Genomic DNA, 25,559 nt, shown 5'->3' on the forward strand with positions numbered 1-25,559 from the left:
TATTCACTTATATGTGGATGCTAGCTGTTAAATCTTTGATAAGGAGGCTATAATCCATGTAACCACAGAAGTTATTTATAGATAGGGGACTAGGGAGAGGATTGGATTACCCTATAGAGGAGAAATAGTTATGGATGGGTGGGGTAGCACAGAAGAATCAGGGAGGGGGAGGGATGAGAGGGATGAGGGAGGGAATAAAGGGAGAAACAGTGAAAATTAAGGGCCACTTGAGGTGGTGTAGGGGAACCTAATATAGTAGAGGCTTCCTAACATATATACATATATGTTAGTGATCTAAATGAAATCTCTATATAAAGAGAGAGATGGAAATCTAACTGAACATCAAATGTCACCAAATGAAGCCTCCAGTTCCAGTAATTGGTTATATCTAATTGAGTTGTTGGCCAAAGGGAAAAATGAAAACCCCCAAGTAATCCAGGCTATTGCCAATGCTATTTATTGCTCTCCACTAACTGATATCCCATTGCTGAAGACAACAACTACACAACTTATTGAACTTGGAGACTTTGAGTTGGTGCCTGTCTAGAGCCTTTACCCCTATGGGCTAGTGTTAATGGCACTAGAAGGCAGTCTGCATGCTCCAAAGGAGAAAAGTAAACAAACACCAACCGAGGTATAAACGCTTTGATCTACAATGGTGACCTGAGGCAAGTGTGTCAGTGTACAGCAGCACAAAGCTCAAGGGACTAACCCACCAATATCTGATTGGATTTAAGACCCATTCCATGAGAAAGAACGCATACCCACATCTGCTCTGTGGCCAAGAACACTAGGGCATGGCCCTAGGGGAAATCTAATACTACAATTCTGCTAAAGCTTTAATTCTCAACCTGTCAGGTGAGACCCCTTTGGGGGTCAAATGACCTTTCACAGGGTTGTATATCAGATATACTGCTTATCAGATATTTATATTAAGATTCATAACAAACAGCAAAATTACAGTTATGAAGTAGCAACAAAATAACTTTATAGTTGGGGGGGTCACTGCAAAACAAGGAAATGTATTAAAGGATCACAGCATTAGGAAGGTTGAGAGTCGCAGTGCTAAAGGAATCTAGTAACCAAATCATCCCTAACAACATTGTGCTATACTCATGGGTCAATCTGTTGCTCAGCCATCATCAGAGAGCTTCCCCTGCACTAAATGGGAATGAATACAGAGACTCAGAGCTGACGATATGTAGGGAGAGAGACACCTTAGAACACTTGGTTATAAATGGGATGTCCTCTTCCATTTCCTCCCCACAGAGCTCAGGGAACTCTGCAGAAAAGTATAAAAGCCAGGGGGGATGGAGGACACCAAGGAAACAAAGCCTTCAGTACTGGGGGACTGATAAACATAAGAACTCACAGATACAGTGGCAGCATGCATTGGACCTCTGCGGGTTTGGGCCTTATGGGAAGGAGAAGTAGACACATGCTCCCATCCCTAACCCAGAAGCTATCAGTAATTGATTACTACTCACAAATGAAATTAGTTTTCTTTGAGTCTCACTGGATATACAAACCACTGTTAGGCTAGGCCCCATGCCCAGGAGTAGATGGCCAGCACAACATGAACTCAGTGGTATTTTTTTTCCCCAAAATACTTTGTCTGAGCATTTTTTTCCTTTTTCTTACCCTGTAGATCTTTTGCTTATTATTTTGTTCATTATATTCTGCTTTCTGATTTTGTGTATTTAGGTGATTTTTGTGTGTGCCAATGTGTATGTCTCTACATCTGTATGTTTCTTGTGCTTTTTCTTTGGCTCATTGTTTTTGTTTGTTTTCTTTTGTCCTTTTCCAGTTTGTTTTTCATTTTTATCATATTTTATTCTTTTTTTCTTTCTTTTCTTATTTTGTTTTTGTTAGCTTGTGGGAAGATAGAACTTCTACTGAGAAAATGTCTCCATCTGAGCTCTTGTAGACAAATCTCTGGGAACATTTTCTTGATTAATGATTGATGTAGGAGGGTCCAGTCCATGTAGTTCTGAGTTATCTAAAGAAGCAAGCTAAGTGAGCCATGGAGGGCAAGCCAGTAAGCAGTGTTCATCCTTGGCTTCATCAGTTCCTATTTTCAGGTTCTTGCCTTGAGTTCCTGCCCTAATTCCCTTCATGATGGAGTGTTTCCAGCTTGGTTTTGGCCATGGTCTCTACCACAGCAGTTGAAACTAATGCAGAAATTGGTACCTAGTTCATGGGGTATTGTGACAGACTTGACTTTGTTGATTTGGGGACGATTGTAGAAGCCTTTTGAACTTTGGTTGACAGGGCTTAGAGCCCGATGGGCTGCGTTTTGGGGAACTGGGAAGTTAATCATGGTGTATGAATGCAGAGGATGAGGTCTAGCTCATGAAGTTTCAGAGAAAAGTTTGACAGTTCTTCAAAGATTATTGTCTCTTCGTGTGCTGTTTTTTTACTAAGAACCTGCAGTTTCTGGTGAGTGGGGGCTGAAGAATCAGCTGTGATTAACAAGAGACCAGCAACACTGAATGAACCCTTTGCTTTACTGGGGCAGTTGATGCTAGTTAGCTGAGGTTGGTAGAGTAACTGAGATTAAGAAACTAGCATCATTGTGATGAAACCTGGGATTATTTTCTCAGGGTTGGCACATAGAAGCATTGATCCATAAAGGCCCAAGTCTGTATTTCTTGCTAGTAGTTGACTTGGTAATGTATAAGAGTCTCCCAGGTAGTACTGGTGTCATGAGATCCTCAGGATTGAGGGGGTCATGGAGAAAAGCTGAGGATTGGCACCATGAAGCAGGGTCAGAGTCCCTAAAGAGAGTTTAGAGAGACTATTGATAAAATTAGGAGTGGGCGTCAGTTGCTATGGAAACCTGAGCATGTCAGAGATGCCAATATGATGGGATGACCTCTAAGGATAGCCGCAGCTGTGGTGTGGAGTCAGCCCGAGCCTGTAAGACAAGTTGTGTGTGCTTAAGAAGGTAGAGCCAAAGAAGTGGAGCTGCCAAGTCCCTCTGGAGTCCCAAACACTGACTTATTTACACCGTTGAGTTTGCTTTGGTTCTGTTCAGATCATGACTGTGTCCCAGGCCTTCCCTCTTGGAATAAGAAGTGTGTAACATACTTTTTATTTCATAAGAGACCACAGTTAAGAGAGTTTGGAATTTTGGAGAGATTTCGGATATATTAAAGAGACTGTGGGACTTTAAATTTTCTATGTTTTATATTGTGACATTAATATGAGATCTTGGAGATAAAAAAGGAAAGATGATTTAATGGTGAGCTTGTGAGTCACATTGACAAGGAGTCAGTTATGCTAGCTTTTTTGTTTTTGTTTTTTTGGGGTCTATTTTGTTTGGTTGGTTTTTTTTGTTTTTTCTGTTTTCTTTTTATTTCAACTTGACACCAGCTATGGTCATATGGGAAGAGGCAACCTCAATTGAGAGAATGCCACTGTAAGTTTACTTTCAGGGAAGTCTTTGGGGGTATTTTCTTGATTAATGACTGATTCAGGGGGCCCAGCTCACTGGGTGTGGGACCAGCTGTGGATAGTTGGTCCTGGATTATACAAAAGAACAAGCTGAGGAAGCCATGGAGATCAAACCAGTAAGCAGCGTTCATCTGTGCTCTCTTCTTCAGTTCCTGTTTTTATGTTCCTGCCTTAAGTTTCTGCCCTGATGTCCCTTCATGATGTACTTAGAGGCTGTAAGATAAAATAAACCTTTTCCTAACCAAGTTGCTTTTGGCCATGGTGTTTATCACATCAGTAGAAACCAAGCTTAATACATTATGTTTTTCTATTAGGTAAAGCTTCCATTTACTAGATTGGCACTGCATTTACAATAGAACAATTATATTAAAAATGATTCCTACCAGAGGCATTCCTGCTAAATTTTTTTATTCCTGCTAACTTTTGTAATAAAAACTTATTTTACTAAACTTATTTAATCACAAACTTATTCTGCTGGACAAATATTTAAACCTATTTATACTTGCCCCACTATATAAGTTACACTGTGATTCTGATTATTTTCATTCTTATAAATTGATGACTGAGCAACTTATTATAAAAGTCAACTCAAGCCTTTGACTTCCTCAGCCTAAGATATTTCTATTAGTTCTTCGAAATTTGAGATATAACACTTTAAAACAATATTCTTATATCTATATGAAGTAAGTACTAAAGCTACTATAAAATTTTAAGTAAAAACTATATGGGGGGAGAGGGACTGGAGAGATAGTTGGGAACATTGGCCAGAGGGCCCAGGTTCAATTCCCAGCACCTATATGTTGGCTCACAACCACCTGTAACTCCAGTCCCAAGGGATTGGCTGCCCTCTTCAGCTTCTACAGGCACTGCACAGACACCATGCACAGACACACACTGAAGCAAATAATTATGCACATAAAAATAAATAAAATCTCATTAAAATGAAAATGTTACGAGACATCTCTATTAAAGGGAGACATTGGGATCTTTTAAAAATGTGACAGTTAGACATTCAAAGTGGTGCACGCCTTTAATCCCAGCACTCGGGAGGCAGAGGCAGGAGGATTTCTGTGAGTTCGAGGCCAGCCTGGTCTCCAGAGCAAGTGCCAGGATAGGCTCCAAAGCTACACAGAGAAACCCTGTCTCGAAAAAAAATAAAAAAAATTGGTTACAGTGTTTCTCCCCAGGGAGCTGCCAAGGACAAAAGAAAACTGGGTGATTCCATCAACTTAAGACGAAGATTTTCCCAGCCAGGACTCTGTTCAGCCAGGAGGAACAGAGCTCTCATCAGGCCGTCCACAGGAACCTTGTGTCACCTTCTGAGGACAGGTTCCCCTGAAATCCAAAAAAGTTGTGATGCCACTCATCTTCACTACATTGTATCCCAAGTAACTAAGCCTCCCTCTCACTCTGTATTTCCTAATTTATTTTTGTTATATTTATACACTTTTGGAATTTAAGGTAGTTCATATTTAACTTGTTATACTCCTAAGTAATAAAGATAAGACTAATCTTGTATTTTGATTTTAGTAATTTTACAAAATGGATGCTATTATTTATTATTAATCATGTTTTTGTAATTACTGTTTGCTTACCCCAAACCCCTACCTTAATCGAACCTAGTTTTCATATTTAAAAAAGATTCCAGTGCTTTCACTTCTTATTGTAACAGCATTTTCTCGTTATTAAATATAATTTGGATAAGAGAAATGCAGGTTTTAAGGAGAACCCCAATTTTGAGGATATCTGTATAAAATTTAAATTTTTACTTGTGTATGGGTGTTTTGTCTGCATGTATATCTGTGTACCATGTGTGTGCCTGGTGCCTGCAGAAGCCAAAAGAAGAGGTTGGGTCTCTCCAAGAATAGAGTTACAGAAGGTTGTGAGCTTTCACGTAAGTGTTAGGAATCAACCCTGGGTTCTCACAAAGAGCAGCCAGTGCCCTTAACTGCAGAGCCATCTCTCCATCCCTTGATATCTGTATTTTAAATCCAAGTTCTTAGACAAATACTTTTTTCTTAAAAAAAAGAAAAATTGAGTCCAACCAATAGTTAGATTGCTATATTTTTTAATATAAATTTTTATTTACTTTAGAAACAATCTTGTTTTACATATCAATCCCAGTTCCCTCTCCCTCCCATCATCCCATGTTCCCCACCAAACCCCCATTTCACCCCTCATCCACTCCCCAGGGAGGGTGGGGCCTTCCATGGGGGAATCATAAAATTTGTCATTATTTGGAGTAGGACCTAGGCCCCCCCCCCCCCCCCCCCCCGTGTCTAGGCTGAGAGAGTATCGCTCCATGGGGAATGGACTCCCAAAGTCCATTTGTGTACTAGGAATTAATACTGGTTCCACTGCCAGAGGTCCCATAGACTGCCCAGGCCTCCTAACTGACACCCACGTTCAGGGGGCCTGGTTCAGTCCTATGCTGGTTTCCCAGCTGTCAGACTGGGTCTGTTAGCTCCCACTTGCTCAGGTCAGCTGTTTCTGTGGGTTTCTCCAGCATGGTTCTAATAATGTTAAAAATATTATGAGACAATCAGTTATCCACTATTAATGACATTTTAACATCCTCAGATGTTTGATAAAGTAATTAAAACTCCTTTTATACCAGTTAAAGATGCCCAAAGATTTAGGTTAACTCTTCTTAGCCAAATTTTATAAAAGACACCCATCTCTAATAGTATCAATATCTGTGGTGTTTTAGATTTTAGGAGCTGGTAGTTCTTGATTGAATATTTAAATTGTCCTATGGTATATTTAATAAGGATCTAAATATTAATTCAATAATAGTCATATTTTACTACAAAAAGGAATTGGGAAAAACTATTAAGATAAAAATAATGTTTATTTATGATGGGCCTATAAAATTAAGATTTCTAGAGGTCTGACTTCTAATTTCTACTACTATTGGTAATGCTTGGTACATGGGAAAAGACAATTTTCTTAGAAGACAAAAATTTTAAATGGTATGTTTTTACCTAATTTCTTCTGTAATATAACTGTTCATTTACTTCCTGAAACTAAAATCTTGTATAATACCATGGTAATGAAACAAATTAAGTCAGTGTCCAAAAGTAGGGTTATAATAATATATTATCAAATACCAATCTCTCATAAAAATGAGAGCTAGCCACTCCATATGAAGTTATAGATATAAAATCATACTGAGGAAAAGAAAAACTGATATTTAATAATAGGGAGTTCTTTCAAATACTCCAAACAAGTGAAATAAGGTACAGGTGACTATAGAGACAGGAGAAACAAGCATTCATTCTGGTTAAGGAGGATGTAACACACACAGAGTTTGCTGTTGTTAGCTATGCTCCTCATGCCTTACCTCTACTTCCTTAGGCTATGCTGTTTTCTTGATTGTTTTAACTTGATGTATAGAACACCTATTAAATGTCACATATAATGTTATGTCAGGTGCAGAGGGAAAAGTAAAACCTTATGCCTTGATCATTATGTTCTGTAGATTTGATGATATGATCCAGGGATTTCTCTACTAAAGCCTTTACCAACTTTTTTTCTCTGCTACTGTCTACTTTCTTGCCCAGTCATCATCATCTCTTCCTTACCCTAGATGAGCCTTCCCAGTACTGTGGGGCACCATGCAGTATTTGACCTTTACACACACACATTGTGATGCCTGGCTAACAGGGAAAGTGTGAACTGAAGTTTCCAGCAGGAAAAGAAACCTTATACCACATTTTTTTTTTTTTTTTTTTTTTGGCATACCACTAGCTTTCACCAGTCCCAATGCTAAGAATGTCATCATGTGTTACCTACAACCTGTTTAAGAGTTTCCCTTCTTTATTATAACTGGTCTGCCTGTGATCTCTACCCTAAGGTGTTTGGTAAATACTTTCACTTATATCACTGTGTTCTGTAACTAATAAAAATCACGTATTACCATTTCGGTGGTGGGACATGGTATTTGAGGAAACCTGAAGCTATGTCCCTGGGTCATAGCAACTCATATTTATACTAGAGAGTATAAACTATCTCTTATTGTTTTTGAAGTGAGAACTGTGTTTTTTGTTGACATTGGGCTTTCTTGCTGTTTCTCTGACCTCCATGTACAACTTAAAAGACATGACTTTTATTATATCTCCCCTGCTCCCTGGTCAAAACAATGGTATCTGAACTCTATTTCTGGCCCCTTTCCATGATGTTCCCTGAGACTTAGGTACAGGAGTTGGGTTGTACAAATTCATGGGGACTAGGACTTCATAATCAGTTATTTTCCACATTTTGACCAGTTAGTTTTATGTAATGCTCTCCATCTGCTTCAAAGAAAAGCTTCTTTGATAACAGGTGAGAGCCATCTGTGGATATAAGGATACATATTCAGAATGCAGTTAGGAATTATGCTTGTTTAGTGAAGTGATGCTAGTGGTCTCTCTCCTAAGATCCCTGACCTCATTAGCCACCAGTAGTTGCCCAAGTGTCCAGTACCAGTCCTGATTTCCCACCTATTAAACAGGCCTTAAGTTCACTTAGACAGCTGATGGTCACCTGCAATCTTTGAGTGCCACTGTTGCACCGCCCCCCCCTAGGGATATCATGCCGTGCTGGTCATCGATGAGGCTCACAGGCATCACAACAGGGTAGGACTATTGAATGCTTCTCTTCATGGGCAGCTAGATGAATGCTAGTTCTCAGGCTTTCAGGTCAGATACAGCTCGCACCCTCCCAGTCCTGTGTCCAAAGTGGGTGGTAACTTCAGCAGTAGGAGCTTGTCTTCAATCCCTGGGAAGCAAGGCAACAGCAATTAACTCTATGTTTTGGGAGTCTCTTGGACTCCTGCGCCGACGACTCAAAGGAGGGTAATGTTCAGCTAACCTATGGCTCTTTGGGGTCATGGACATTGTTGGTCCAAGTGGTATACCTGAAACTATATATGTATATGCGTGCATATATGTATTATATGATATTATAGCAAATAAAGATAATTTGATTCCTTGTGGCTTTTTCAGACATCCTTAGTGTTTTTCTTCTTACAGCCTCTTTTCCTTTTGTATTGGCCTCCTTCTCAGCTAACTGCCGCCCCCTTCCCGTTTCCCCATCATATTACAGTTCTCCTCTATCCTACTAATTCCACCCCACTCCATGGTGCCTTTTGACATTTCTGGTTTCCCTCATTACTCCAGGTTATATTCTTGTGCTGCCTAGTAGTTTGTTAACCTGACACAAGCTAGAGTCATTTGGGAAGAGGGATTAGTAATTGGGAAAATTCCTCTGTAAGATTTATCCATGCATAATGTTGTAATCCAGGCAAACCTGGCCCTGCCTCTCACCTACCTGCGCATGGCAGGTGTATGTACCCTGGCTCTTTAAAAGAGAAAGTCCACTCACTTCCGTTCTCTCTCTCCCACCATTTCCCTGCCGCAGACAGGAGTTTTCCTGTATCTCTCTTCTCTTCTGTCCCGTCTCTGTCTCTGTCTCTGTCTCTCTGTCTCTGTCTCTGTCCCGTCTCTGTCTCTGCTCTGTCTCTGTCTCTGTCCCGTCTCTGTCTCTGTCTCTGTCTCTCTGTCTCTTTACATCTTTTCTCTTTCCTTCCTCCCCCACTTCCCTTTCTAATAAAACTTCTCACCTAAGCTCTGGCTGCCAGGCGTGTTTGTCCCTCGCCCTCCCTCTGCGGAATCTACCAAGGTCCCCCACATGCTTTATTCCTAACATGTAAGACTGTAGTTCATTTTCATGCTGATTGGTATGGGAGGGCTCAGCCCATATGCATGGTGCCATCCCTCAGTAGGTGGTCATAGGGCTATTAGAGTGATCAAGCCATGAGGAGCAGGCCACTAAGCAGCACTCCTCCATGGTCTCTGCTTCAGCTCCGGCCTATAGTTTCCTGCCCTGCTTGAGTTCCTGCTTTAATTTACTTCTGTGATGGACTCTGAAATGAAATAAACCCTTTCCCCGCCAAGTTGCTGATGGTCATCCTAACTATAGAAATACATCTAAATTGGAGCTAGGATCCAACGATGAAAAAGAACATGCAGTATTTATCCACATGGGTCTGAATTATCTCACTCATTTTAATATTTTCTAGTTCTGTCCACTTATCTGCAAATGTCACAGTGGCATTTTTATTTGTAGCTGAATAGTATTCCATTGTGTATATATTCCATTTTTTATTATACATTCATTGGTTTCAGGACATTGGGTTGTTTTCATTCCTTTGCTATTTTCAGTGTAGTGGGAATGAACATGGCTAAGCAAATATCTGTAGAGGAGGATGTTGAGTCCTCGGGGCATATTTCAAGATTTGGCATAACTGGGTCATATGGGAGGTTTATTTTTAGCATTCTGAGATTTTTCTACACTGATTTCCAGAATGGCTGCATCAGTTTGCACTCAGCAGTGGCCGAGGGTTCCTGTTTCCCTACACCCTCTTCAGCATTTGTTGTGGGTAGTTTTGTTGATGTTAACCATATTGACTAGGGTAAAGTGAAATCTGTAAGTTGTTTTACTTTACATCTCCCTAATTGCTAAGAGCAGTGAACATATTAGAGATATTTCTTAGGCATTTGTATTTATTCTTTGGAGTACTCTGTTCAGATCCATAGCCAATTTTTCACTTGAGTTTTTTTTTTTTTTTTTTTTTTTTTTTTTAACTCTTTGTATTTAGAGTTCTTTGTACATTCTGGATATTTACACTCTGTCAGATACATAGCTGGTAAGGATTCTTGCCCATTCTGTGAGCTTCTGTGAGCTTCTTTTTCACTTGTTTCCTTAACTGCCAGTAAGGTTTTTAGTTATATGAGGTTCCTCTCATCAGTTATTGGCCTTGATTTCTGGGCAAATGGAGTCCTATTCAGAAAGTCCTTTCCTACACCTGTATCTTGGAAGGTAATGCCTATGGTGTTGTTTGTTTGCTTTTTTTCCCCAAGGAGTTTAAGCATTTCAGTGAAGTCTTTGATCCATGTGTAGTTTGGCTTTTGCATGGTGATAGATAGGTCTAATTTCATTCTTCTATACATGGACATCCAGGTTTCCCAGGACTGGTTTTGGAAGATGCTATATTTTCCCCAGTGTACGTTTGTAGCCTGTTTGTCAAATACTAGGTGGCTGTAGTTATGTGTGCACATGTACTATTTTGTTCTATTGGTCTACATGTCTGTTTTTCTGCAATACCCTGCTATTTTTATTACCATGACTCTGTAATATAACTTGGTATCTCGAATGATAATCCTTGTTCTTATTGCTCAGGATTTTTATTGTTTTGAATAAATGTTACATTTTCCTTGCATTCTCACCAGCATTTGCTATCATTTGTTTATTGATTTTTGGCCATTCTGACTGGTTTAACATGTAATATCAATGTGATTTTGATTTGTATTTCCCTAGTGGTTAAGGATGTTGAACTTTAAGTGTTTCTAAGTCATTTGTGTTTCATCTTTTGAGAACTCTCTGCTTAGTTAGATATCTCACTTTTTAATTCAGTTATTTGTTTTATGTTCAGTTTTTCTTTATATATTTTAGATACTAACCTATTAGATGAATAATTAATAAAGATATTTTCCTGTCCTGTAGGCTGCTCAATAGTCCATTTCTAAGGACTATTCTGGACCAGTGTCCATGCCCTGCTCCATTTATGGCTTTGGCTCTGCTCTTGTCTCTGTGGTTCAGACTTTTTCTGGGTGGTACATCTATTTGGAACTAACTCTGCATGTGGGATCCTCACCTTTTTGAATGACTTCCTGCACTTCTGTGTTCAGTGTGTGTTTCCTTTGTATTCATTGTGGTCTTAGCTTCTTTTGGCTTGGTTAGGTAGTATGTGCTATGTGAAACTAAGTTGTAGAGAAAATGGGTGTTTACCTGCAGGTATAGGCAGCTGTAGTTGGTTACAACTTACTAACCTTATTTAGTTAGTTGTAGTATAGTCTCAAATCTCAAAGGCATCTTTGTTGATGGGGTAAAAATCAATAGGCTTTCTTTTCATGGGGGTGTTTCAAGGGTGTATGGGTTGGGAAGACTCAGGCTGAAGGCAATTTCTGGCCTGATAAGCTTGGTCTGATGGGATGTGGGGGCAGTGGAAATTCATAGATGAGAGGGTACACTATCGCTTGTCTCACTGGGATGTCCCAAGTGCATGTGTGAGCTAGTGGGCATACAGTCTCTGACCACACTGAAGTTGTCCAATGGCATATGGGTTGAAAGAACCTTGAGAATATGTGGGTGTGTAGTCCCTGACAAAAAGGGGATAGTCTGGGGGTGGGTGGGACAGTAGGAGCCTTTTATTTGGTTTGTTTGTTTGTTTTTAATTTCAGGTAGGGCCTAGCAGAGGCCAGGTTAGCCTTGAATGTAACTATGTAGCTAAAACTGGCATTGAACTCTTTGTCTTTTTGTCTCCACCTCCTAAATGCCAGGATTTTAGGCAAGTGCTTCCATGTCTGGCTTTGTTTGCTATTCTACTTTTTGAACCATTGCAAGAAGGCATGTGACTGGCAGAGTGAGAGTTTGAGATGGCTTGTCACATTGAAGTCTAAGACACAAACAGAGAAGAATGCTGGTGTTCAGCTGCTTTTTTTCTTTTTCGTTTGAACTTAGTCACGGAACCTAGTTCATGGGTTGGTGCCATTCATACTTAGGGTAGATTTCCTTTCAGTTAAGCTTATTTAGAATTGTCCTCACAGACACACTTGTTGGCATCTTTCCTAGGTGATTCTAAATCCAGTTGACAATCTGAATTAACTATCACCCAATTTTTCTTATGTTCTTTATATGACCAGAAATGTTTGTGTAGTCAAATCATCTTTTATTTCTTTGCTTTTCTTTTGTTCTCTGTCCTTGATTCCTGTACATTATTCTTTATGATACTATTTATGAATAGTAATCCACACAAGGCATCCGTTCATTAAAACATTAAATCCGCAGAGCCACCTGTGATGTGCCAAATAAGGCCATTTTCTCTATTGTGTCCAGCGCAACTTTCTGTTGCTTTCATGAAGTTCTCTTCTTGTGCAATTTAATTCTTTCTTTCATTTTACTTTTAGATTGTTCCTAACTTCATAAAGCGTATCCAGACCAAAATCAAAGATCTTCTACAGCAAATGGAAGAAGGACTGAAGACAGCTGACCCTCACGATTGCTCTGCATATACTGGTTGGACAGGTGGAGTAGTAACCATTATGTTCCATTCCTGAACTGTGGGATAATAAGCCGAGACTTGAAGTTTTCTCCTACTTTAAAATGGTGACATTGATACCCCTTGAAGCATTAGACAGTTTTATTATGAGCCATTTTGTAGTTTTGTTTCTAAAGATACACTCTCTGAAGGTTTGATCTTTATTATGTATTATATTTTTAAAACATTTAACCTCATATATAGCTATGCAAGTGTGTGGCAAGAAAAGGCATACTTAATGATGTATTTGGTTGGTTTAGTTTTGTTGTTCTATTTTGTTTTTTGTCAAATTGTGATTAAATGGTGTCTCTGGTCTGTTTCATAAATTATTACCTTGTTGGTTATATTTAATTTGATTCAAATAATTTAAATTAAATTGTTTATGTACATAAATATTTTAATGATAGATTTATTGATTTATCACATTTATCATTTAAACAAAAAGTCATATAATTCAGGATGAACAAAGTGTGATCTCAAAATTAACTTGCCTTAACTAATTTTACATTTTTGATGTTTTAACACTGGGATCTTTTCTTCCTGATTCTCAAGATCTATGATGAAGGAACTCAGATGAGATACACAGAGTAGAATTTAGGAAAAGCAAGCATTTATTACAGATTAAAGTTGAGCACATTGTCAAGGGAATGAAACTGGGTAGTGGCCATGGTATAACCTCATTATTACAGGGTCTGAGTGAACAATGGACAAAGTGGTCATTGTGCAACCTATGTTTTAGGACAAATTTATACTATTTCCAGAACAGAAAGCTTTTTCTGAGGGCCTTTTCCTGTTCAGGGCATTGGCAATATGGAGAAAGGGACATGGAACTATTTTTGTCCTTTATGAGGGTGCCTGATAGATAGTAATCCTACTAGGTTTAGGGCTCCTGGAATGAGGTTTAGATAACTATCTGTTACTGGCATGACTCAAGTCTCATTCTTTTGACTAATAATTAGTTTTAGACCTTGATTGTGCAAGTTCTAAATTAAGTTGTGGTCATCTCCAGTGTGCCCCAGGCCTACAATATCTAACTGGCTATTTAACATTACTGGGTAGTCAGAACATTTTTGTAGCTGTATGAGTTTTATAAAATAAGATAGACCTTGTTCTCTGAGTTATAGTAAAGTCTGATTAATATGCTAACAATTCACATTTAGAGACTTCCCTTGTTAGCTTTAAAATAATATTTTTATTCTTTGAGAATTTTATACATCCCGGCAATGTATTTTCATCATCTATACCCCCTACTGCTCTTTCTACCTCTCCAGTATCTAAAACCTATCTTCCTCCAACTTCATGTATTCTTTTATATTATTAATACTAATGATAATAATTCCCTGAGTCAAATTCATGTTGAGTATGTGTGCATAGATTTGGAGTCACCCACGAGGGCAAGGGCATTCTACCAGCAGCTGCTGCATCTGCAAAGTGACCCAGGGCCATCCTCCCCATCTGTGCTGGAGTTCTGGCTGGCTTAGTCACGTACAAGTCTTGTACAGGCAACCAAAGCCGCTGCAAGTTACCATGTGAAATAGCCATGCCATCTCCAGAAGACAGCATTTCACAACTCTCCTCCGCATTCTCTAGCTCTCTAGCTCTTACACTCTGTCAGTCTCATCTTCTATGATATTTCCTCAGATGTGGAAGGGAGGAGTTTGCTCTCTCAAGCTGAACACTGTAATTACTTATTTTTGGCACTTTGATCAGTTAGGAGTTTCTGCATTAAGCACTGCAAATAAATAAATAAAAAGCTTCGCAATCCTGGTTAACATCAGCACAAATCTGTTTGTACAAACATAAATGTTTATAAGGCAGTTTGAAAATATGACCATTTAATGAAACAAAAATAGTAGATTCTTTCTAGGGCCTATAACTTTCCCATTCATGATCTTTTGACCTAGTTTTCAGTGGGACTTATACTTTCTTCTAGCAGTTTCAATATTTCAGGTTTCACAGTAAGGTCTTCGATCCACTTAAAGTTAGTTTTTGTGCAAGGTGATAGTTACAGGTCTAATATCATTCTTTTGCATGTGGATATCCAGTTTTTCTAACATCTCTTCTCTTTGGCTTATGTTTTTGGCATCTTTGTCAACAATAAATAGCTGAAGCTGCATGTACTCATGTTTGGGTCTTTCCTTTTGTTTCATTAGTTTACATGTCTGCTTTTGGACTGGTATCATAATGTTTTATAATCCCTCTAGAATTCTTTTTGATTGGGATTGTTTTGGTTATCTTCAGTTCAATTTTAGGGCAGTTTTTTCTACTTCTGTGCTGAATGAGACAGGGATTATATTGAATTTAAAATAGCTTTTTGGAAAATGGTCATTTTCACAGTATTAATTCTACAAATCCATGAACATGTCTTTCTTCAGCAGTTTGAAGTTGTTTTTTAACTTTACCAGGGATGCAGGGATGGTTCAACATATGAAAATGCATCAATGTAATCCACCAAATAAACAAACTGAAAAAGAAAAACCATATGATCATTTCACTAGATGCTGCAAAAGCCTTTGACAAAATCTAATACCCCTTCATGATAAAGGTCTTGGAGAGATCATGGATAAAGGAACATACCTAAACATGATAAAAGCAATATACACCAAACCAACAGCCAACATTAAACTAAATGGAATGAAACTTAAGGCGATTCCTCTAAAATCAGGAACAAGACAAGGCTGTCCACTCTCTCCATATCTCTTCAATACTGTACTTGAAGTTCTAGCTAGAGCAATAAGACAACAAAAGGAGATCAAGGGAATACAAATTGGAAAAGAAGTCAAACTTTCACTATTTGCAGATGATATGATAGTTTACATGAGTGACCTGGAAAACTCTACCAGGGAACTTCTACAGCTGATAAACACCTTCAGCAAAGTGGCAGGGTACAAGATTAACTCAAAAAAAATCAGTAGCCCTACTATATACAGATGATAAACGGGCTGAGAAAGAAATCAGAGAAATATCACCCTTTAAAATAGCCACAAACAACATAAAATATCTTGGGGTAATGCTAACCAAACAAGTAAAAGACCTGTGTAACAATAACTAATACATATTAATTGAACATACTAATGGGGTTCCGTGGGACCCACTGCAGGTACTGATCAAATCTCCCATAGTCCCATAGCTCAGCAGTCAGAGTATGCTCTCAAAGGAAGTCATCCTCCAGAAGGTTTCTTCCAAGAGCTCTCAGTACAACTGTCTCTTATCCTTTGTGAGGGGAGACTTTGACAGAGAATCCCAGTGTAGCCTGTCCTGGCCTCAGAGTCACTGTCATGTAGCTGAGAACATCTTGAATTGCTGACACTGCTGGGTCCATCTGCCAGATGCTGGGATTGCAGGCATGAGCCACCACACCTGGCCCCATATTTCTGTTTCTGTGTTTTAAAAGAGGGTGGTGACAGGCTGCTCCCAACATCCCAGTTCTGCCAGGTCATATGGTGTTCCCTAAGTGGGGATCCGACTCACTGGTTAGATATCCAGTTGCTTGATGAGGAAAGAAAAAAATGAAACACTGTAGAAAATATAAAAATGAGAAAGGAGGAGGAAAATCCAGAAAGATAAGCACTTACTCTGGAATCACATAGAAGGAAATTACTTGAGGAGAAGCAGAAAAGAAGTTACATTAGCTTGAGATTCAGGGCATAAGCTGGAAGGGTGTGAGCCAGAACTGGGAGTGACTGGAACACCAGTGTGTCTTTTCTAAGAGTAAATTGCTGACTCACCACCTTGGGCAAGTTAACAGAATGATAAATTTCAACCGGTGTCATGGCTTTTTCCACCCTAATTTTTGTGTCTTTTGTTTTCATCAGTTTTCACTTTTATGAAATAAATTATACTTCCGGTTGTTATTGTTCATGATATCCATTTCAAAGTACAGTCTTTGTAGAAGATGTTTCACATAATTAGCAAATTACTCCCTGAAGGTAAAAAGGAAGATAGTAATGCTTTGTTTTGTGGGTGGGACTCATTCCAGGCATAGCACTTTTGTACCTGCAGCTGTACCGGGTCACTGGTGACCAGACCTACCTGCTCCGATCCCTGGATTACGTGAAGAGAACCCTCCGAAATCTGAGTGGTCGCAGAGTCACTTTCCTTTGTGGAGATGCTGGGCCCCTCGCCGTGGGAGCTGTGATATATCATAAACTCAAGAGTGAATGTGAGTCCCAGGAATGCATCACCAAGTGAGTTTTCAAAATTGAAAATGTCTCCAAATGTTTTGTTGAAGAATTAATTATTGAGCAAAGATGTTCAACCATTAACCATTTTCTAATGTGCAATTGTGAGCAGGTCTGTCTGAAAAGTGAAGCATGTTAGTCAGAGTGGTGGGATCATGAGTTGTTTTTCTTTGCATGCATGAGTGTGCCTTAATTTCAGGGGGACTTTAATAACCATCCTAAACAATGTTTGAGTGCCTTCAGTGCGTGAAAGAGAGCTCACATCCATGAAGGTAGTTTGAGAATGACTAATCTTGAGTTCAGTCTTTAGCTCTTGGTTACAGTGACGAGGGAATGATGATGGACTGTGAAGGTTATTGCAGTGGTCAGTTTAGATTCTTCCTGAACAAGGAGAAAGCAAGGTCTCTTCCTTGGATCTGGTAGAGGATCTGGCCCGTGACAACATTTGATGTTGTTGAAAGATGGAGTTACTTAGTCTTGCCTGAGCAGTAGCTCTCTCTCAGCTCCATCTTACTTAGACTTTACCTCCCTTTCTTCTAATACTAGATTTTAAGTGTGAACTCTATTTTTACTGTATGATTTAGTGACACAGAGGTGGACGTTTGGAATCTTTTTCAGAGCTGGAGATTGAATCCAGGACCTCAAATACTTTTAACACTGACCTACATCTCTAACCTATATATTTTTGTTTTTAATTTTGTTACTTGAAACAGTAGTTAACAGAGAGGTTTGATTGTTTTATGATCTTGGGGTTATTTTTCTGTCATTGAGAGATTTTTAGACATTTTCTGGGATAATTCTTTGTCTTGTTGGTTAGACTTCTACAGATGCATAGAACGATTGTCTGTCAAGAGTCAGAGCTTCCTGATGAGCTGTTGTTTGGACGGGCAGGTTACCTGTATGCCTTACTGTACCTGAACACGGAGATTGGCCCCGGCACTGTTGGTGAGACAGCTATTAAAGAGGTATTGTGGGCCTACTGGACCTACCGATCTTCAAAGCTAGCTGATAACATACAGTTATGTTAATTCCCGGCCTCTGCTTCTAGGTGGGATTAGTTTTTTTAAAGAGTATCTCATAAACTTCTTTTTTTTTGTTTTTAGAAATAGCTACTTTTCTTCTCAAACATTCAAAATCAGCGATCTATATTGATTAGGTTGTGTTTCATTGGAACCCTATAGTTCAGCTTAAAAGGTTGGAGGGAGGTGATGATAATTAAATATCTCTATGCTTCATTCTGGTCTGCTGTCCTCTGCGTATACCCAACCACATGACCAAATGCAGTTGGCACACTTAGCTTGCTTGGATAGGGAAAAGAAACAGCTTCCATCTACAAGATGCCATCATGTCTGCTCAGGTCTCATTCCCATAACTTAGATGACTGACTAGGAGGCTGGGTACCCATCTAAAACTTGCAACACTTTACTAAAGTGAGTCTTTGCCACAAGTCATTCCAGACACTGGACCATAACACAGAAGCCCACAGTTGCTTAGCCTCCACTTCATCAGTGAAGCTAGTGTGTGTACTCTGTCTTGGAGATGTACTTGCTGCCTTTTAGAGAAAGCCTGACAGCCATGAAGCAAGTAAGAACTTGGAAACGTTTTTAATAGGAAGGCTCTATAGGATTTAGCAAATTTTTATGCTGAGAACTTCAATTTCATAGGTAGACTTCTTAATATGTTTTTCTCCTCAAGAATTACTTCCTGATTTCTCTCTGACTGAATTATTAAGTGAAATTGTTAAGATAATAATGGCTGCTTAATTTTTTGTAAGTAATTTCTCTGTGTTCTGTCACATGCCAATGTTAATCAGAGTAGATGAAGATGCTTGTAAATTGTTTTGATTTCTGATGTCTCCTTGTCTCTATAGGTGGTCACTGCTATTATTGAGTCAGGAAAGACTTTGTCAAGGGAAGAGAGGAAAACTGAGCGCTGTCCTCTCTTATATCAGTGGCACAGGAAGCAATATGTTGGAGCAGCCCATGGCATGGCTGGAATCTACTACATGTTAATGCAGGTAAATAACAATTCTCTGGGACAATAACTATAATGATCATATTATAATAGATTAGACCAATATGAATGGGGTATTATGTTCTTCATAGAGACCAAATGGGCTGAATTGACGGTTCCCACTTTGACTCACAGATAATTAAGTTGGCTTTACAGCAGTGAATTCCTAAAAGTATGTTCTGTGTATAGTAGGTACCAGAATAGCTGCTTGTCATCCACAGCTTCCTTCATTTCTTGTCCTGCTGAAGAGGTGGGGACTTGTTAATGGAGGTTATGGGCTTTAGATTCAGATACTTAGGCTGATTTTGTTCTTTAAAAGAAACATAAACTGAAAGCTTTATTTACTTGCTCTTAGGTGAAGTACATAGAAGCACTATCTAGTAACTGCTGTTTAGAAACACGTGCCAGCCTTTACAGACATCACAAAGTGTGTGATGGAGCTGGCTTGCTACCTTGTACAGAGGAGGCTACATGGGTTAAGAGCCAGAGGAGTCTGTCAGCAAGAAACCAACCAGTTTCTTCTGCAGAACCGTAGAACTGGGAACTTGGGCGCCATGTAACACAGAAGCTGCATCAGGCATATATCTGTGTTGAGATGAAGCAGCCTAGTGGAGGAAGGGGCTTCTTTACACTTCTCTAAGGAGCCTTTAGATCTGTGAGACTCCTCTTCTTCACACATCTCTAAGGAGCCTTTGAATACATTAGACTCTTCCTTCTAGTAATTTCTATCAGGAACAAAGGGAATTAGGACTACAAAAAAGAAATCATCTATTTTGATTAGAGAAGGCCAGGCTAAGAAGAGAGCAAAGGGAGATGAATTCCACATGGCACATGGGAGTACCATCTTGTATACTGACCTCAAGACACCTCCACCTCTCATAACAATGCCCAGGAAGAGACTAAAATCTCCTTTTGGAGACATTGATTTTTGTAATTTTTTGTTTTTGCTGTGACTCTGGGTGCTCACTCTGGACTCTCCTCGGTTCCTAAAGTCTTTGTGCTCTGTTGAAACACTCAGAGGAGACACACACAGAATGCAGTGTAGATCCATTATTTCAGAGATGAGAGCACACTCGAGTTGGAGAGTGATGACAGGCATAGGGAGCATCTTCATTTTAGGTAGGGTTTATACTATTTCTAAAGTCTCTGGGACAAGCAGCTTTCTTGGGGGCCTTTTGTCTTAGTCAACTGGTTAGTCCTTACAGGAGGGAACAAAGCTATAGCTTTGTTATGTATCAAAAAGTTTCCTGTTAAACTTTATAAGGTTTAGGACTCCAGAAACCAGGTCTATGTAGTTATGGATCAGTGAACTCAAGGACAGTTCAGGATGCCATGTCTGTTCTCAGGGCCAGTGGTTTGACTCAGATCCCATTCCTCTGACCAGTCACTAGAGTCCCGAGGTTCCTGTTCTTAGCTTTACAAGATGTTGATTATGAGGAAGAAGTCCAGCCTTGATGTCCTGATCCTGCCTATATTTAGCTGTGATAAAAATCCCTGCAAAAAGCAAGGACAAAGGACTTACTTGACTTCTGGCTGAAGAAGATACAGGCCACGGCAGTTGAAGAAAGCATAGTGCCGGGAATATGAGGCGTCAGCAGCCAGAGCTCAGGTCAGAAACAAAGCCTACCTCTCAACCACCCGCTTGCTTCAGTAGGACACCCCTCTTAAAGGCTCCAGGACTTCCTAAAACAGAGGGGGAGGGAGTTCTTCACATTCAAAACATGAAACATACATACCTCAGGTAGAAGATGTATAGACCACAGGCATTTCAAGTCCCCATTAAAAACATTGGCTAGGCATCTGAATGGTTATTTTGATGTTTATGTCTGCCTAAGCCATAGTGCCTAGACATTTGGTTAGATGTTATCCTGGATATTTCTCTGAGGTCGTTTTGAGATAAGATTTTGTTTAAATTGCTTTGCTTTGAGTAAAGCAACTTGTCCTTTATAATGTGGGTGAGCCCAGCTCATCAACTAAAGTTCCTAATACAGCAAAAGGCTGACTTCAAGCAAGCACAGGGTGTTCTCCAGCAGATTGACTGTGGACTTGGATAGCATTAGCTCTTCCTGGGGGCAGGGCAGACTGCCTTCAGCCTTGAACTACAGTGCATCCCTACCTCTGGAGCCTGGTGGCCACTGCAGTCACATGTTAAGCTTGTAGAAAATAATTCACCAACCAGTTCCTTAATGTCAAGCAGTAGTTGCATAGTTTAGTCTAGAAAGAGCATAATGAGTAGGAACGTAACCAAAAATGGTGATGAGAAAATGATCTGGGGCTGATTAGAACAGGGAATGTGACCTTATCTGCTGAGCCAAGGAAACACAGTAAAGTCTAAAATCAGTAGGTAAGGAAGTAACTGTGTATGTGTTATTTAAGGAATATCGAGGAAATCTCTAAAAAAGAAAAAGTCATTGTGTCTCAAGAAGGAATATGGTTGTTGTTTTGCATAATAAGTTTTTTAAACATTGTATGTATGTGTTTTATTTTATTTTTTAAGACAGCATCTCATATAGTAAGGCTTGCCTTGCCCTTCCCTGTGTAATCAATGATAGTCTTATAGCCTTGATCTTTCTGGTCCACTTCTGAGTGTTAGAATTAAAGGCATGCATATTTAAGAATTCAGCTATATAAAAATAACTTTCTAGGCATAATTTTGTATTTTGGAAATAAACTTCATGAACGATAGATGATTTATTTTTCAAGCCCCAATTCCTTTTGTTTCTAATAGGAATTACTGGAAGGAAGAGTCTAACAGAGATATGTGTTGGAAAAATATCTAACACATTCTCTAAGTGTATCTCAGGAAAAACACCTAAAGGTTTTTTAATATGTAAATAGTTTTAGATTTTGAAATAACCAGTGAGTTTTAGATGCAAGTACATTGCTTAAGTTGTCTTTTACTCCATGATTAACAAAATTTTTTGATAAGGAGATAAGATTTTATCTTATGTACTAGTTATAGTTGTAGTAGGATAATAACAATTTCTAAGCAATATTTCTCTTAATTATGAATAATGTTTATATCTCATTTGGAAGTTTGATCTAAGAATCAAATGAAGATTCAGTCCCTGGACAGAGACTAATTCTTTAGCCTAGACTGTATCAGTGATACGGACTGTGAGGACCTACTAAATGTGTCACACTTAAAAACATTTAATTAGCCTCATTTGCAATTTGTTGCCACCATTTTTTTTTTGATGAGAATTTGTATCTTGAAACCCTTTGAATGTTTTCTATTTCACTACTTTTATAAAACAAAACAAAAGATTCCCTCAAAATAGTAAATATTTTCCAACTGTTTGTAGTCCTAACTACTTAGTAAAACCATAATGCAAATATGATTCATGCCACGAGGTAATGAATGTTTTCAATAAGTAATAACGATTATTACACTAATTACTGAATGAAGGAGACAAGTATGTTCCTTTCAATAGGAGCTAATTATTTGACTACCTTATAAAGAAATTGAGGTTAAATAATTTGGCCAAAGAGAAAAAGTCAGTTGATAGATTTGGGAATTGCGTTGTACTAGGCCTCTAGGAGGAGGCAAGAGCCACATAGGAGCAAATGAAAAGTTAGTATTTAGGCATCATACACACACACAAATCTTTCATAGTCCAGGGTTCATCAGAGAGGCCCTCAGCTCTTCTCACTACTCTGTAGGATGGTTTGATTTCAAGTGTTGGTTGTGTTGGTCAGTTCATCAAAGAATAGAGTTCAACACATTGAAACACTAATACATTCAAGATTTCAAAGAACTGAAACAAACAAAAAAGCTACATCTGAAAAAAAAATCCACAAGATTGAATTCTAATTTTGTGTCTTCCTTAGTTTTATGGATAATTAATGCTTTATTGGATAAGCCATGTTACATAGTTTTTTTTTTTTAAAAAAAAAACACAGAAAAAATAAATTGTTTTCTCTTTTTTGTCTTTAAAGCCAGAAGCAAAAGTGGACCAAGAAACCTTAACAGAAATGGTGAAACCTAGTATTGATTATGTGCGCCACAAAAGATTCCGATCTGGAAATTACCCATCTTCCTTAAGCAATGAAACAGATCGATTGGTCCACTGGTGCCATGGTGCTCCTGGAGTCATCCACATGCTCTTACAGGCGTATCAGGTTAGTAATTCTGTATCCTCAGTGTCCAAGGGCAGTTTCCACTGTCAGGCTTTCAGGTCGCTTCTATAAAACCTGCTCAATTGTACACTGAAAACTAGTTTGAAATCTTGATCTCTGTGTTAGTGTGAGTACACAGGTGCCAGGTAATATGTATAAAGCTCAGAGGGCAATCTTGGATATAATCTCTATGCTTGTCTGAGCATGCATGTGCCAAGTCAGAGGACAACCTTTGGTGTTGGTCTTCGCTGTTCACTGGTATGCATGCTAGGCTGGCTGGCCCATGTGCTTCTGAGGGTTTTCTTTCCTTTGCTTCCTTTCTCCTGATAGGAGTGCTGAGATTACAAGTGTGCATTGTCACAGCCACCTTCACGTGGGTTCTGGGGATCTGAACTCAAGGCCTCATGCTTATGCCAGTGCTTTAACTGCTGAACCATCTTCCCCGCCTCAGTTTCTCCTTTTTAATTTAATTATGTATGTATTGTGTACATTGTGTGCTCATGTATGCTTAGGTATATACGTGTGTCCATGTATTTATTTAAGGGCCAGTGGTTAGCCTTGGATATGGTTCCTCCAGTACCATTCATCTTGTTTTCTTCTGGATTTCCTGCTGCCCTAGAACTCACTGAGTAGGCTAGACTGACTGGCCAGTGGGCTCCAGAGATCAGCGTTTCTCCACCTCCCCAGTACCAGGGTTACAAGCCAACAAATCTACACACACACACACACACACAATTTTTGAGATTATAAAATAATGATATTATTTTTCCCCTTCCTCCCTCTAGTACCTCCTGTGTATCCCCCATCTTTCTTTCTTTCAAATTCATGGCATCTTTTTCCTTAATTGTATGTATTAATACATATATAATATATATATATATATATATATATATATATACATACATACATTCATACATACATTGTGTTCACTCTATATGACATTACCATATGGATAACCAACTTCTGTGCTCTTCCCTGAGGATGACTATTTCTCTCACTCTCAGCATTACTTAGTTTAAAATCTGGAATAAGGCTGGGCAGGGAGGTGAACTCCCTTTATCCTAGGACATAGGAAGCAGAGGCCAGCAGATCTCTGTGAGTTCAAGGCTAGCCTGGTCTACATAGTAAATTCTAGGTCAGCCAGGGCTACATAGAGAGATCCTGTCTCCAAATAAAATAAATAAAATCAGGACTGAGACAGGGCTGTTCACTAGCCCCACTTATTTTCAATATAGTTTTTGAATCACTAGTTAAAGCAGCAAGAAAAAGAAAGTAAAGGGATAGAAAGTAAAAGTCAGAAAAGAAGTCAAACTAACCCTCATTGCAGATGACATGGTCTTATAAATAAGAGATCCCAAAGATTCTACTAGAAAACTTTTAGAAATGATTAACACTTTCAGCAAAGTGACAGGATACAAAATCAACTTGCAAAACTTAGCAGCCTTTCTATACACTAACAACAGACACATGGAGAAAGAGATGATGGAAGTGATGCCATTCATGATAGAAAAAAAAAAAAAGACAAGGGAAAGTAGTAAGTAATGAACCTAACTAAGGAGGTAAAAGACCCCTATAGTGAAAACTTTAAATGTCTGAATAAAGAGATTGAGGAAGACATTAGAAGATGGAAAGATCTCTTATACTCACAGATTGATAGAATAATCATTGTGAAAATAACCATCCTACCAAAACCAATGTACTAGGAAACAAGTATATACGGATTGATGGATGGATGGATGGATGGATGGATGGATGGATGGATGGATGGATGGATGGACGGAGCACTGTACTAGGTTGTATATAGATGGTCTAGTGTATATTTCAGGTCCTCTTGCCCTCTCAAGACCTTCACACAGGGACTCCCTGCCACATGTGCTTAGCCTAGGTGGCTCTCTGAAATTGTTAAGGAAGATGCAGCAACTTTTTAATAAGCCTTGTCTGTAACATTGTTTCCTCATGCTCTTTTTGTCTTTAAACAACATTTGTGTTTCTTTGTATCCCACTACTCTTGTTCACTATAGAGCTGCATAATAGTCTTTAATAATGATCATACCACAGATTCAAATTATGCTGGCTTCAAATTGGCTCTGCCAAAGAAATTAGTCTGTTACTTACAGATTCAGCCTAAGGTAAGTTATTAGCTAAGAGCAGAAAGCAGCCAGCTTCTTTACCAATATCGTATGAATGGCCAATTAACTAGGAAACAAACCAGTATGTCTGTATGTATTTCCTAGTGTATACATAGAGATGAATAGATAGATAGATAGATAGATAGATAGATAGATAGATAGATAGATAGGACAAATAGGTGATACTGTATATACTAGTATATTTAAAGTTCTTGCTTCCCTCTTGAGACCTCTTAGCCCTACTGCTACAGTTGACTTTTCTCTCCATAGTCTTTCAGATCCTGGAAGGGTAGCCCATTAAGCCCTGCCTACAGATTGAATCACTTTCCCAGTCCAAGGTCCTAAAGATTTCACCATTCCTTGGGGAAAAAAAACAAAACAAAACATTACAGTCAGGTTCTTTACAGCAATACCTGCACAATTCTGGTACCAGTTTCTTCTGTTAGTTTACTTTCCTATTACTGTATAAAATCCTGTGACCAAGGCAACTTATAGAAGGGATGGCTTGTTTGGCTTACATTT

At 38.9% G+C, this 25,559-nt stretch overlaps 1 protein-coding gene across 2 annotated transcripts in view; it reads left to right on the top strand.

Moving 5' to 3' along the window:
- The window catches only part of Lancl2 (LanC like 2), a 45,697-nt gene that overhangs the window by 10,755 nt on the left and 9,383 nt on the right, over nt 1-25,559 (top strand). The window contains exons 1-6 of one of the 2 annotated variants that reach the window (XM_035448648.1): nt 9,906-9,924; nt 12,465-12,582; nt 16,575-16,782; nt 17,594-17,741; nt 18,647-18,793; nt 22,729-22,911. In XM_035448648.1, coding sequence (XP_035304539.1) covers nt 12,522-12,582; nt 16,575-16,782; nt 17,594-17,741; nt 18,647-18,793; nt 22,729-22,911 — 747 coding nt within the window. In that variant the 5' untranslated portion in view covers nt 9,906-9,924; nt 12,465-12,521. Of the gene's footprint in view, nt 1-9,905; nt 9,925-12,464; nt 12,583-16,574; nt 16,783-17,593; nt 17,742-18,646; nt 18,794-22,728; nt 22,912-25,559 lie in introns of those variants that run through there. The other variant, XM_027429721.2, reaches the window with a different exon arrangement.

Source organism: Cricetulus griseus, chromosome 8 (assembly GCF_003668045.3).
Source record: "Cricetulus griseus strain 17A/GY chromosome 8, alternate assembly CriGri-PICRH-1.0, whole genome shotgun sequence".
NCBI classification, from domain to species: Eukaryota; Metazoa; Chordata; class Mammalia; order Rodentia; family Cricetidae; genus Cricetulus; species Cricetulus griseus.